The sequence below is a fragment of the Hyperolius riggenbachi genome, chromosome 3 (genome assembly GCF_040937935.1).
Source record: "Hyperolius riggenbachi isolate aHypRig1 chromosome 3, aHypRig1.pri, whole genome shotgun sequence".
In the NCBI taxonomy this organism is placed as follows: Eukaryota; Metazoa; Chordata; class Amphibia; order Anura; family Hyperoliidae; genus Hyperolius; species Hyperolius riggenbachi.
This window is the reverse complement of record NC_090648.1, coordinates 31,291,687-31,305,572: the sequence shown is the minus strand read 5'-3', so window position 1 is coordinate 31,305,572 and position 13,886 is coordinate 31,291,687. Positions and strand designations below refer to the sequence as shown.

The 13,886-nt window shown below is 45.4% G+C and overlaps 2 protein-coding genes across 6 annotated transcripts in view; one reads left to right on the top strand and one right to left on the bottom strand.

Moving 5' to 3' along the window:
* Positions 1–13,886, top strand: part of LOC137562521 (vitelline membrane outer layer protein 1-like) — a 141,226-nt gene that overhangs the window by 59,189 nt on the left and 68,151 nt on the right. The gene's annotated exons all lie outside the window — the stretch shown is intronic.
* On the bottom strand, positions 728–12,285 carry GLTPD2 (glycolipid transfer protein domain containing 2). Of its 2 annotated transcripts, none has more exons than XM_068273922.1 (4): positions 12,105–12,285; positions 8,654–8,742; positions 4,386–4,570; positions 728–1,357 (listed from the first exon to the last, which is right to left on the bottom strand). In XM_068273922.1, exons 1-4 carry the CDS (start codon positions 12,208–12,210, stop codon positions 832–834), a joined length of 906 nt encoding a protein of 301 aa, XP_068130023.1. In that variant the 5' UTR covers positions 12,211–12,285; the 3' UTR covers positions 728–831. The 2 variants fall into 2 exon arrangements, with proteins under 2 accessions (XP_068130023.1, XP_068130024.1); XM_068273923.1 differs by having other exon boundaries at positions 8,654–8,739.

The window sequence follows — 13,886 nt, the reverse complement described above, 5'->3', positions numbered from 1 at the left end:
TTATGCAAGTAAGGAAAGAAAAGTTCCAGCACTCAGCGGAAGATGCAACAGGAGGCCGGGCTAGGCTATACTATATGACAGACTGTGTGGGTGAAAGTCCCTATAAACTGCGTGCTCCGGCAGGAAAAAAGCAATGAACTTGTAAACATGGAGAGAGAGGACAAAGTCAGCACTGCAGTTAGGGTTCTTTAATTGGTAAAAGTTAAGCACTCACAGTTGTATGGTAGCCAGGTGTCAGAGCAGGTTGAGTGGGCGCCAGGTCTGAGGTTCCCTGCGGACGACCGTTTCGCGCTACACGCGCTTGTTCACCGCTGTGGGAACACAGCGGTGAACAAGCGCGTGTAGCGCGAAACGGTCGTCCGCAGGGAACCTCAGACCTGGCGCCCACTCAACCTGCTCTGACACCTGGCTACCATACAACTGTGAGTGCTTAACTTTTACCAATTAAAGAACCCTAACTGCAGTGCTGGCTTTGTCCTCTCTCTCCATGTTTACAAAATGTCATGTTTAACCCATTCAGTAAATTTCTACTTAAAAAAAAAATCTGGCATAATAGTTTCTAAACTGTAAGCAATCTTTTAAAGCAAAGTTTTGGATTATGCAGACAGTATTTCTGGAACCACTTATTGTTTTGAAGTACAGACAGCAGATAACTTATTGTATTTTTTCATAATTTGTTTTGTTCTCCTGTGCCTTCTCTTGAATTTGATCCAAGAAGAAACCTTAATAATTTGGTGGAAGATGTCATTTATATTCTTCAGTCTTGAAAACCATAGCACCATCGAATACTGTACATCACAAACCAAATACATGGCCTTCATAAGTGTACTCTCATGGTAAGTCCAACATGTTATTCGTAATATAGAGGTCTTGTGTGATGTTGTAGACTCTAACAATGGCATCTACAGAGGTTAAGAGGACCACCTTAGCTTCCACATGGTCCTGTACACACACTATTTTGTACATCTCCTCCAGAGGCGGCAAGGCCAGAAAGGCCACTTCGGCAACCTGCCGAATGAACCAGCTGTGGTAACGGGATAAGGTTTCGTGATAAGCATCGGCACACATTTTCGAAGTTCTATCCTGTCCAGTATTGGTGCCCACTTCATAGAGAAAGACTTCTAGCCACTTCAGGGCTCTGTGCAGGCGTAAGAGTGTCCTGCAGCCGGAGGGCGTCCGGTCAGAAGGAAGATATTCAAAGTTCACCACCTTATTCTCCTGTTCATATTTTAACATTGACTTAATTGTTCTGTAGCTCTTCCCATTCTTGCTATCCAAATATCCCTGGAGGATGTTGATCTTGGTCGTTGTCTCGTGAGAAATGAAAGTGAACACTGAACCCATTGAGTCCATGAACCTGCCGAAAAGCATAAAAATCGGAAAGTTTGATCATGTACAGAACAGGTATGCCTCTTGTTGAGGGGGGCAGAATCATTCCATCTCTTATGTTTGTGCCACCTACATAGTTGGTTTGGTTAAAGGATACCAGAGCCAAAGTAAGATGGAGAAATGGGGGGAGAAGGCATATGTGGCTGGGAGCGCACTGTGCATGCGCATGATGTAGTTGTGACATCATGCGCAGTGCGCTCCAGGCCGCGGGTGCGCACTGCAGGATGCGCCCAGCCAACACTGTAATGCCCAACTCTAGCGACCCGGAAGAGGCTGCCAGGGGAGAATTTAGGTAGCATGTGAAGGCAGAGAGGAGAACGGACATTACAACAGTTACATAGTTACATAGTTATTTGGGTTGAAAAAAGACATACGTCCATCGAGTTCAACCAGAGAACAAAGTACAACACCAGCCTGCTCCCTCACATATCCCTGTTGATCCAGAGGAAGGCGAAAAACCCTTACAAGGCATGGTCCAATTAGCCCCAAAAGGGAAAAAATTCCTTCCTGACTCCAGATGGCAATCAGATAAAATCCCTGGATCAACATCATTAGGCATTACCTAGTAATTGTAGCCATGGATGTCTTTCAATGCAAGGAAAGCATCTAAGCTATGTCTGCTCCCCTTGTTTCTCCATCTTCATTATGCTCTGGTATCCTTTAAAGAGACACTGAAGCAGAAAAAAAACGATATTATGATTTGTATGTGTAGTACAGCTAAGAAATAAAACATTAAGATCAGAGACATCAGTCTAATTGTTTCCAGTACAGGAAGAGTTAAGAAACTCCAGTTCTTATCTCTATGCAAAAAAGCCATTAAGCTCTACAACTTTCAAAGTCCTGGAGAGGGCTGTTTTATGACTTTTATTATCTCAACTGTTCCTGAACTATTTACTTTTTCTCTGCCAGAGGAGAGGTCATTAGTTCACAGACTGCTCTGAAAGAATCATTTTGAATGCTGAGTGTTGTGTAATCTGCACATATTAGAGAATGATGCAATGTTAGAAAAAAACACTATATACCTGAAAATAAAAGTATGAGAATATTTTCTTTGCTGCTAATCTTCTAGTAATTATTCATAGTACACAACCAATTCACTATATCATTTTTTTTTTTTAAGCTTCAGTGTCTCTTTCAAGACAAGACGTATGTCCATCGAGTTCTCCAGATACCAGAATTAAGTAGCTGACCACATGCCAAAATTAAATAGCCGCTTTGTCCCCCAGATAAAAAATAAGTAGACATGGTTTAATTAAGTAGCTATGTGCCTCCAGGCAAAATAATTAAGTAGTCACGTCTCTCCAGATAAAAGTATTAAGTAGCCATTTGCCTGAAGGTAAAATAATAAAGTAGCTACTGTGCTGTGGGAAAGTTTTTGGCAGGTGTGAAGAAATGCTGTAGACAAAGAATGCTTTCAAAAATATAAATAATGATTGTTTATTGTTATCAATTTTCAAAATGCAAAGTGAGCCAACAAAAGTAAAATCAAATCAATATTTGATTTTACTACCTTTTTGCCTTCAAACCAGAATCAACTCTTATACAGTAAACTGCAAGCCGCACAGCCAAAACCAGGCATTCGGGGAAAACCGCGTTAGTACTTGGCTGCACCTCCCCCCCCCCCCGTAGCCCACCCTTACCATGGGCTATGCGGGCTGGTATAGCTCAGGGTGCAAAGCCCCACTCGACCGGGGCTCCACATTCTGGCTATCTCAGCCTGCATGGGGGACCAGTGTTCTCCCCAGAAATTTTTTTCCAGTCGGGTGCTATAAAAAAGTAGGCGGGTGGCATGAAAAAGTAGCCAGGTGGGGCGAGCTGAAAGAATGCAGGGCCAGTGCTTCTGTGAGCAACTCTGCTTACAGCATAGGAGGAGGTGAGTCGATTACAGCCGGGTGGTCACCAAAACTAGCCGGGTGGAGCACCCGGCTAAAAGAGCCTGGGGAGAACACTGGGGACAAGGGGTTAAACAGACTTGGGAGGAGGGACCCCATGTCATTTTCTGAACATTTAAAAAAAAAAAGTTTCCAAAAATAGGTATAGTTGCCAGGGAACTTTATACAGCCATATTGCGGCTGTATAGCGATCCCTGGCCACAGCGTTGCGACTCCGGAGGGGTTTGCAGGGGGTCCGGATGCACTGCGTACGGACCCCCTGTATACCCCGTCATATAATTCATTGCTCTTTCTTTTGAGATATGTAAATTGACGCTACATTATCTGTCATTTACCGCGTTTAAATGTAGACGTTTTTCCTATGAAACGTTAAAATCGATTTTCTCAAAAACTATAAGGTCTTTTTGAAAATGTTGTCCCCCTCCACATACCCTTCACATTTGGTGTCGCTAGCATGTAAGGGGGCTTTGCTATTAACCGCTAAAGTCGGCGGCGACTATTGAGTTCAATGTAAAAGATGCAAACACAAATGTTTTTTTTGAAGAGTGTTCAACGCGAATGGCGAACAGCCCAATGTTCGCCGAATACTGCCCACCGGCGAACTGTTCAGGCCATCTCTATGCCTTCATATAAAAGAATGAAGTACGCACATACCTCCCCTCATTCCAGCGCTGCCCCCCCCCCCCCGCTCAAACCCCCCCCAACCACGGGAAGCATTGGAAGTCTTCGGGAGCCCGAGTGCTTGCAAAGATGGGCAGCTCCATTCTGCGCATGCGTAAGAATGCTTGCTCGCGCATGTGCAGTATGGAGCGGCCTTTCTTCGGGAGCACTCGGGCTCCCGAAGGCTTCCGAAGACTCCCACAGCGGCAGAGACTGCTAGCGGGGGACACAGCGCTGGTACGAAGGAAACGTAGGGAGGACGGGAAGGCTCTATTCACTTCAGACTCACTTTAAGTAGCTATGTTCTGCCAGGTGAAGGAATTAAGTGCCCATGTGCCCCTGTATCCTTAGGAATAGGAAAATTCTGGTATCTCCATTCTGTCTATGTCACATTGTGTGTGTGTGTGTGTGGGGGGGGGGGGGGTACACTAGTCTGTATCTCACTTGATCAGCTCTCGCCATCCATGCAAATAATGTTCCAGTAAGACCTCGTTGTCCTCCGTCACACAATCATGGAAGGATCGAAGCATTTTTCCGATCTGGAAGCTCTTCCCTTTGCAGTTCTTCAAAGATTTCTCTAACACTTGCTCGTAAGAGGAATCTTCCTTTAAGGATTGATTGACTTTTTCCTGTTGGAAAAGGACAGAATTTGAGAATATTTTCTTTGCAAGATCACCCCTATATTAACTCCTCCCCTTGTCTGCAAGTACCACAAGCCTCAGCCCTCAGACCCCTTCTCTTTTCCATCTACACTTATGCACAAATAATATGTTAAATGAATCTTAGCAGCAATATTTAACAAATATAAAAAAAAGGTCTTTTTTGGTCCCTTTTATCCACCTATACATTCCGAGTGGTTTGGGTCACCCTGAGCTGCTTGGGTACTCTGTTGTACTGGTCCAAGCCCTATCTCATACAGCCGTATCAATCCCTGCCATGTACTGTTGAGGACCAAAAGTCTGAAACAGGCTATCTGCATGTGGGTTTGATATGGCTGTGTAAAATTTAAAGCTGATGAGCCTGATTCACAAAGCGGTGCTAACAGTTAGCACGCTGGTGAAAAGCCCTTTATCACGCCAAAACTCTGTTTAGGCATGATAAGTTTAGGTGTGATAAGTTTAGGTGTGATAAGTTTTTAGGCATGATAAGTTTAAGCACCAACTGAGTTAGCACCGCAGTGCACAGCTGATCAAAAGTTTTGCGCTAGCAAAGTCTGGTGCACTTTGCATAGAGTTTAATGGCGCTGCTTTGCGTGCGGGACTTTGCGCGCAATCTAAAGTTATCTAAACTTATCATGCCTAAACTGAGTTTAGGCATGATAAAATGGTTATCACGCCTAAAGTCTTTAACTGGGTTAGCACCGCTTTGTGAATCAGGCCCATAGCCTCGCTATACACCAGTGGTATTGGATGCCTGCTTGGCTTGCTAAGGGTGAAAAATAATTATTTGCATATTTAGTAGCAGTGCATTGTGGATAGCCACAAATGTTCACGTATAGCTGAATTATTGCAGGTTTCTTCTGTTTTAAGAAGGCAAATTACACCAAGCTTTGATTTTTTTAGTAAGGGGTATTTTTGGTCCCTTTTATCCCCCTATACATTCCGAGTGGTTTGGGTCACCCTGAGCTGCTTGGTTACTCTGTTGTACTGGCCAAGCCCCTATCTCATACAGCCTTATAAATCCTTGCCATGTACTGTTGAGGACCAAAAGTCTGAAACAGGCTGTCTACATGTGGGTTTGATATGACTGTGTAAAATGTAAAGCTATATGCTTGCTATACACCAGCAGCTCTGGATGCTTGCTTAGCTTGCCAAGGGGGAAAAGGGGTAATTTGCATATTTAGTAGCAGTGCATTGTGGGTAACCACAAATGTTCGCTTACAGCTGGATTATAGCAGATTTCCTTCTTTTATAAAAAGGCAAATTACACCAATACAGTGTGTGGCATTGCAGGAAGTGACAACAGTGGAACGCACGATGGAACACGGAAGAGGTGAGTCATCCCCGCCCGCTGCCTCTTACTAATTGTGGCGGCTGCTACTGTGCTTAAGCAGGAGGGGGAGGGGGTTCCTGCTTAGCTTAAGCTGGAGGAAGAGCACACATGGGGGACCCAGTTGAGGGGGTCCAACCCCCCTACCCGCCACTGTGCCCAATACCCCCTTCCTGCCCTCTACCCTCTTATGCGGCGGATGCTACGCCGCGGGTTGGCTAGTATATATATATTTCTCTACTTAAAAATGTATTTGATTGACTCTAAACTTTATTCCCATCCTTGAAATTGATACAGGGGTTGGACAAAGTAATGGAAACACCTAACATTTTGGCATCATAATCTTTGAACATGTTTTAAGCAATCAAAACTTGACACCATTTTTTTTGTTTATTATTTTTGTTATTTAATATGTTTAATTAAAATAATTGTTTTTTTTGCAGATATTTAAACCAAAGTTGGTTATAATTTATAAAAATGGCAGATCTCTCAGACTTTCAAAGAGGCCAAATTGTTGGTGCTCATATGGCAGGCGCTACTGTAACAGAATCTGCCCGAATGCTTGGCATTTCAAGAGGTACTGTCTCAAAAGTAATGACTGCCTTTGAAAGAGAAGGAAAAACGTCCTCAGCAAAGCACAGTTGTGGCCGAAAGTCGAAGTTGTCTGAGAGAGACCATCAGACTCTAAATCGAATTGTTAGAAAAGCTTGCAAGACCACGACTCCTAAAATCACTGCAGAGCTGAATGAACACCTACAGAACCCAGTTTCCACAAAAACCGATCGTCGGGAGCTGCCCAAATCTGGATTCCACGGAAGAACTGCAATTAGAAAACCTCTGCTCTCAAAGACAAATGTTTTAAAGCGTTTAGAGTGATGTAGAAACCACCAGAATTGGTCCCTCGAGCAGTGGAAAAAAATGTGATTTTCTCTGTCGAATCATCGTTTACCTTATTTGCGACCTCCGGCCGAGTGAACATTTGGAGACAGCCGAAACAAGCATTTCATCCAGACTGCCTTCTCCCAACCATAAAACATGGCGGGGGTTCTGTCATAATCTGGGTTGCTATTTATTGGAAATCCGCCGGGCCAATGATTTCCCTTCATGGAAGAATTAACAGCCGAGACTGTTTTGGAATTTTGGGCGTCCAAGTTCATCCTACGGTTCAAGAACTGTTTCCGGAGGGGAATGCCATCTTTCTAGATGATACTGCCCCAATCCATACAGCTAGAATTGTTAAAGAATGGCACGAGGAACATTCTAATGAAGTTGAGCATCTCATCTGGCCACCACAATCCTCGGCGAACACTTCCATTCCAGCACAGGAGACTTGGGCGCAGCAGTGAGTAACGTCAGCGCTGTCAGAAGCCGGAGCTGAAGTTACTTGTAAAAAAACTGTAATTCGGTCTCCAGCAATTGCTGGAAGCCGAATTATTTCATTCCCCATCATCCATGGCGGCCTGGAGGGGGAATAGTATTTAATACGGCCAGGACTTGAGCAGCAGCAGGATCAGTCATATACAGGCTGTATCCTGCGCCCAAGTCTCCTGCGCTGATTCCTCTCGTGCGCATCCCCAGACCTCAACATTATTGAGCATTTATGGTTGTTTTTAGAGATTCAAGTAAGAAGTCGATTTCCGCCACCATTGTCTCTAAAAGAACTGGAGGGTGTTTTATCTGAAGAATAGGATAAAATTCCTTTGGAAACAATTCACAATTTGTATGAATCAATACCTCGGAGAATTGAGGCTGTAATTGTCACAAAAGGTGGACCTACACCATAATAAAATATATTTTGTTGATTTTCAAGGCGTTTCCATTATTTTGTCCAACCCCTGTATATTACTAATTTTAAAATGTTAATATGAAGGAAAATGAACCAGGATAGAAAGGACCAGTGTGGTTTGAATTATAAAACATATTTTTCTTATTAAGTCTTTATGGTATGCGTGACTAGGGGTGTGACGGGGCGTGGCATAAGTGTCCCTCTGTAAGATCCTCAGTGTTTAGGCGGCGACAGAACGCAGAGACCCGGGCTGCAGCTCGGACATCCGGGTCTCGGCAAGCTGCTGACAATACTGAAACGCAGGGTGGCTCTCAGACTCCATTGGATAAGTGGAGGACGCGTTCCCAGTACGCGCTAATAGACTGCTCCCCATCCCCTTCTTGCACCTCTGATACTGTGGCTGTCCTTGGCAGGTTTTGGTGCGCCGCATCAATTATGTATAGAGTGCTGGGGGAAGGGGGGCCCAATGCAAAACTTGCATCGGGGCCCATAGCTTCTTAGCTACGTCACTGGTCACATGGGCATACAGCCTGACCTATAGTCATTGACCAGACAAGCTTGATGCTCTCTTTCTCATCTCAAAAAGTTGGGAGGTATGCAAATCATGGTGGCTACTTCAAAATGAGTGAGCAATGTGGGCTGGAAAACAGAGCCCCTCCGCCGATGGCCCCCTCTGAGGCACACACCATTTATAAACCACCCTTAGTGAGAGGTTTGTTTGATATATTTGTTGACCTAGGACCACTCTAGGTGCTCAGTTAACTTTAATCTGGATTTCGGTATTTCAACCCCAAGTATGAAACCTTTTTATCAAATCCTAACCCCATTTGAAGGTCCCTTGTGGCCCCCTCCCATTCCCCCGAGGGGCCAGATAACTGTGTGTTCTGTCAGTTAGCACAGCCTGGGAATATCTGAGCTGAGGTCAGCAGGAGCTCACCTGTACGTCCTCCTTTGCTATGACGTCATTCTGGGCTCTGACGCAGGGCTTCCCATCCACACCGCACTCCTGGAGAAGAGGGGCATCTGCTGTACAAAGTGGAAAAGATGATAGAACATATTCCTGGCCAAATCTTAAAGGATTAATTCTTAAAGGATACATCCCTGCTGCATGCATAGAGGCCACCGGCCTGGCCTGGTCGGCAGCTGCTACAGAGGGGACACGAGAGACTGCCTGAGAGCGGAGCTGCAGTGAGGGACAGGTACACTTCCAGGGGCTGGAGGAAGCCCCAGGTAAGTAAATCTGATTTTTTTTTTTAAATGCTAGACGCATCCTTTAAAGTGTACCCGAGACAACATGTGACATGATGAGATAAACATGTGTATGTACAGTACTAAACATATTAATAACCAGGCTGTTTTACTTGTTTTAATTTGCTGCCTGAAAGAGTTAATTTTTAAGGATGGAAGTGACAGCTTCTGTCTTGTCAGTACCTTGTCGGGATTATAGTAAACATCACCGATACGCAAATTACAGCCATAAAAGCTTTCCTGGCAGAATACATTTTTCTGAGAGCAGATAGAGAGAAAAAAGGGTCAATATAGTTCATGTATTTTAATTTAGGAACTCTTAATAGGCTGCAACTGAGCATAGACAACAAAACATTTAATATACTTTCTAAATTTTTAAATGTAAAATAAAATCTTGGGATGACTAAAAGTCATTTTTAGGAGTAGGAGGATCAATATAATTGTTTATCTCATCACTTTATTTTCACCTCTGATTCACTTTAAAGTCAATGGAAATCGATATAAAAAAGAATCAGCCAGATACTTACCTAAGGAGAGGGAAAGCTCTGGGTCCTATAGAGGCTTCCTGCTCCCCTCTTGTTCCCCGTTCCAGCTCTGGCTCCCCGGTAGCAGTATTCCACCAATTTGGTCAGTTACTGCTGTCTCTGCCACCGGAGTGTTACCTAAGATGGGCTGCTCCATACTGCACACGTACTGCCCTCCATACTGCCCTCTCTTGCTCACTCGCGTGTGCACAGTATGGAGCGACGTGTCTTCAGGGGGAGTCGCCTCCCGAAGTGCCCTGCGGCGAAGGATTCAAACGGAGCGAGCGCTTAACGGAGGGGACCAGGAGAGGAGAGGGAAGTCTCATTAGGACCCAGAGCCTTCCCTCTCCTTAGGTAAGTATCTTGCTGATTTTTTTTTTTCATCGCTTCCCATTGACTTTAAAGAGTATCTGAGGGGATAAAAATGTTAACAGGAATACATAGCTGCATAATCTGTACGGTCCCTTGACACTGTATGTCCCCTTATTGTGCCTGGCCTTCCCTCCGTCCTGCCGATGTGGGCCTCGTTCCTAGCTGAGAATAAGTTCCAGTCAGAGTGGGACACATGCGCTGTCCACTATACGCACCCTCTCTCGTGGTTCCCGTTCCCAAATGGCTGTGGAGAGCAGCTGCGGCCGAGAGCGTCCTGGGCATGCGTGGTTAGGAAACATTTAAAGCCGCACATGCCAAGTATGCTCCTCCCAATGGTGTTTATTATACTCAATCATGCGGGGCGTGTGCAAGGAGGACGTGCAGATGGACGGAGCATGCACCCTAGAGCTCCCACTAGTGCTAAAAATGGGCAATTGTGGGGGGGGCAATAAGGGGCACACAGTCTCTGGTGACAGTATAAATTACGCTGGGGGTTTTGCCTCTTGTCCTGATATCGCACGCTGTTACCGTCAGGCACCCAACCGACCACAACGACTCAACATCACCAAAATTGGTTGCATTTTCATTCGGGCATTCACTTGGCGGCACCGATTTCCATCCAATTTCCAATTATAATAATCAAATCTGATGGTCCATCAGCCGTCAAGTCGCCTAAAGTATGGCTACCGTAATGGTTATAAGGATTCTGAGGTGTGAGAAATATGGAGGCTGCCATATGTATTTCCTTTTAACCTCCCTGGCGGTAAGCACTTTCTGAAGCTGCGTCCGCGGGAGGGATTTTTTCAATGAAAGTTGTTGTAGCCTTTGCAGCTAGCACTAGGCTAGCTACCAATGTCCCCCAAGCCCCCCCGCACCCTTCTGATCCCCCCAATCAATGCCGCTATACGTTACCTAGCCGCGATCCTGCGAGTGCCGCAGCCTCCCCAATGAGCTTCAGTCGCCGCTATGGCGACGATCGGACATGACGTCATGACGTCATGCACAATCCTGATCCTCCCCATAGCAAAGCCTGGAGCTGATTGGAGAGGCTGCACCATTTCAGGATCCGTGGGGGGGGGAGGGGTGTACGTATAACGGTGACGATCGGGGGCGATCAAAAAAGAGTGGAGGGACTTGGGAGACAATGGTAGCTAGCGAAGTGCTAGTTACAAGGTTTACATCAGGTTTTATTCAACAAATCCCTCCCGGGGCAGAGAAATCCTTTGCGGCAGCTACCCTGAGTGTAGGTCGGAGTTACCGCCAGGCAGGTTAAACAATACCAGTTGCCTGGCAGCCCTGCCGATCTTTCTAGTCAGTAGGGTCTAATGCTGGGAATACACGTTGAGTTTTTTTGGCAGATAGATGGCTCGATAGATCATTTCCAACAGGTCCGATTTGATTTAGATCGTTTTTCTGATCGATTTTCTCATAGAAGTGAATGAAAAACGATCAGGACCAGTAAATCTGCTGAAAAAAAGGTGTGTATTCCCAGCATAAATGCCACACCTGAAGCCAGCATGCAGCTAATCATGTCAGATTTGTCATAGACATCTGCTCTGCTGCATGCTTGTTCAGGGGTCTATGGTAGAGGCTGAGGATAAGCAGGACTGTCAGGCAATGTGTATTATATAAAGGGAACCTAAACTGAGAAGGATGTGGATTTTTCCTTTTACAATAATACCAGTTGCCTGACTCTCCTGCCGATCCTGTCTCTAATGCTTTCAGCCACAGCCCCTCAACAAGCATGCAGATCAGGTGCTCTGACTGCAGTCAGACTGGATTAGCTGCATGCTTGTTTCAGGCGTGTGATTCAGACACTACTGCAGCCAAAGAGATCAGCAGGACTGCCAGGCAACTGGTATTGTTTAAAAGGAAACCTCCATATCACTCTGTTAAGGCTCCCTTTAAAAGAAAATAAACATGTCAGCCCCCATATCCCTCTCACCTCAAGTTCCCTTTAAGGGCTCCGCCTCTGATACTGGAGACCAGGGTTTTAATCCTGGCTCTTCCTGTTCAGTAAGCCAGCACCTATTCAATAAGGAGACCTTAGGCAAGACTCCCTAACACTGCTACTGCCTACTGAGTGCGCTCTAGTGGCTGCCTCGCAAGCGCTTTGAGTCCGCCAGGAGAAAAGTGCAATATAAATGTTATTTGTCTCTGCTGTCTCTCCTGTCTCTCTCTCTCTCTGTACTTTCGCTCTGTTTCTCTCTGGCTCATGCATAAACAGGTGTAAAGGTCACTTACGGAGTTTAGTAGAGCTGAGGTAGATGAGGAGGAAGATGAGGACGAGCGGGAGGACGAGGCGGATGATTTTGGTGTATCCCATGTTTGTCAGGTCCCAGCAGGGCATGGTTATTGCAGCAGCCGTGGTCTCACCATTGTGGGCCGCCCGATCCTGTGACCGGCACTTGTGTGTTGCACAATGCAGCCGGCTCTGATAAGCTCCAACCTTTACCCCTGCTGGGACTGATAATGGAGGACACTGAGGAGAGACAGGTCTGCTCATAGGTCTCTGTCGTCCAGCTCATCACTTTGCATTGCATGTGCTGACTCATTAGATTGTAAGCTCTTGTGACATAAAAAAACACCCCAAGTAGCTCTTTTCTGCCTGCTTTCAGCATCAGAAACGCTTCTTATATCAATATATTCCTGTATATTGGTATGTAACCCCACCCTCCCACTTATTCTTAGCTTAGGCTGTGATGTCACACACCCTTTAACCTCAGAGCATTTAGGGAGACCAGGTTTTGTTTCTGTTCACTTCGGAACATATAACAGACATTCCGCATTGATGCACCTGCCAGCAGTAAAAATGCTGTCATCTCAGATACATTTCACAATGTAAATCAGGTTGAGGAAAGATTTTCCAATGGGCAAACACTGACTTAAGTTATATTATAAAAAAAGATTTTATTAATTACGTTATATTTTGTAAAGTTCCTTTTTTAAGCTAGCCATACACTTCACAATCTTAGTTGTACAATCTTACCACATCTATTTAGCATAAAGAATGGGTGAGAAACGAGCGCATTACCTTCATCGCTTGCCCGTGCCACAGTTCAGTCCCAAGCAGCTCCTGGCTATTTACTAAAGGTGCAGACCCACTTGCTGTCTTTTGAAAGGAAGAGGGTATGAGAGATCTATAGAGGATGCCATATTTATTTCCTTTTAACCACTTGTGGACCGTAGGCTTACACCCCCCCCCCCCCTCTGTAATGTCAAAAAGATCCCCTGGGGGGTACTCACCTCGGGTGGGGGAAGCCTCCGGATCCTAATGAGGCTTCCCACGCCGTCCTCTGTCCCACGGGGGTCTCGCTGGAGCCCTCCGAACAGCCGGCGACAGAGCCGACTGTCAGTTCAATATTTACCTTTGCTGGCTCCAGCGGGGGCGCTGTGGCTGCTCTTGGCTCCGAACTACACGGAAATACCCGATCTCAGTCGGGTCCGCTCTACTGCGCAGGCGCCGGAAACTTGCGCCTGCGCAGTAGAGCAGATCCGACGGCGATCGGGTATTTCCGTGTAGTTCGGAGCCAACAGCCGTCAGAGCCAGTGCTGGTCGTAATGGAAAAAGCTACGCTTACGGATCATTACGCGTAATTTTACGCTATTACGCATTACGAAATTACGCTTACGGCATAGACATTCAATTTCGGTACATGTCTGTAATTACGCATTGCCCTTACGCAATTACGCGTAAGAATACCGTAATTCAGGTTGTTACGTTATAGGCTTACGCGTAAATTCCTACTAGCAATTAATGCGTAAGGTCATGCTGCCAAGCGGAAAAGTTGACGCATGGATCAATGTTAGGTAGCCGCCGACTTTAAGGGTTAATAGCAAAGCCCCCTTAAGTGCTAAGAGCCTCAAATTTGGAGAATATATTAAGTAGATCAGAAGGAATAAGAGGAAAAAATTTTTTTTCCAAAAAGACCTTATAGTTTTTGAGAAAATCGATGTTAAAGTTTCAAAGGAAAAATATATACATTTAAAAACCCGCCGACTTTAACGGTTAATAGCAAAGCCTGC

Bases quoted from the DNA above. Each gene is read 5' to 3' on its own strand.
- GLTPD2 (XM_068273922.1), bottom strand. From the start codon at position 12,210: ATGCCCTGCTGGGACCTGACAAACATGGGATACACCAAAATCATCCGC. The intron at 4,571-8,653 runs GTGAGCTCCTGC...CTTTTCCAACAG, and splicing joins TAGCAAAGGAGGACGTACAG to GAAAAAGTCAATCAATCCTT. The intron at 1,358-4,385 runs GTGAGATACAGA...GCTTTTCGGCAG, and splicing joins GGATGGCGAGAGCTGATCAA to GTTCATGGACTCAATGGGTT.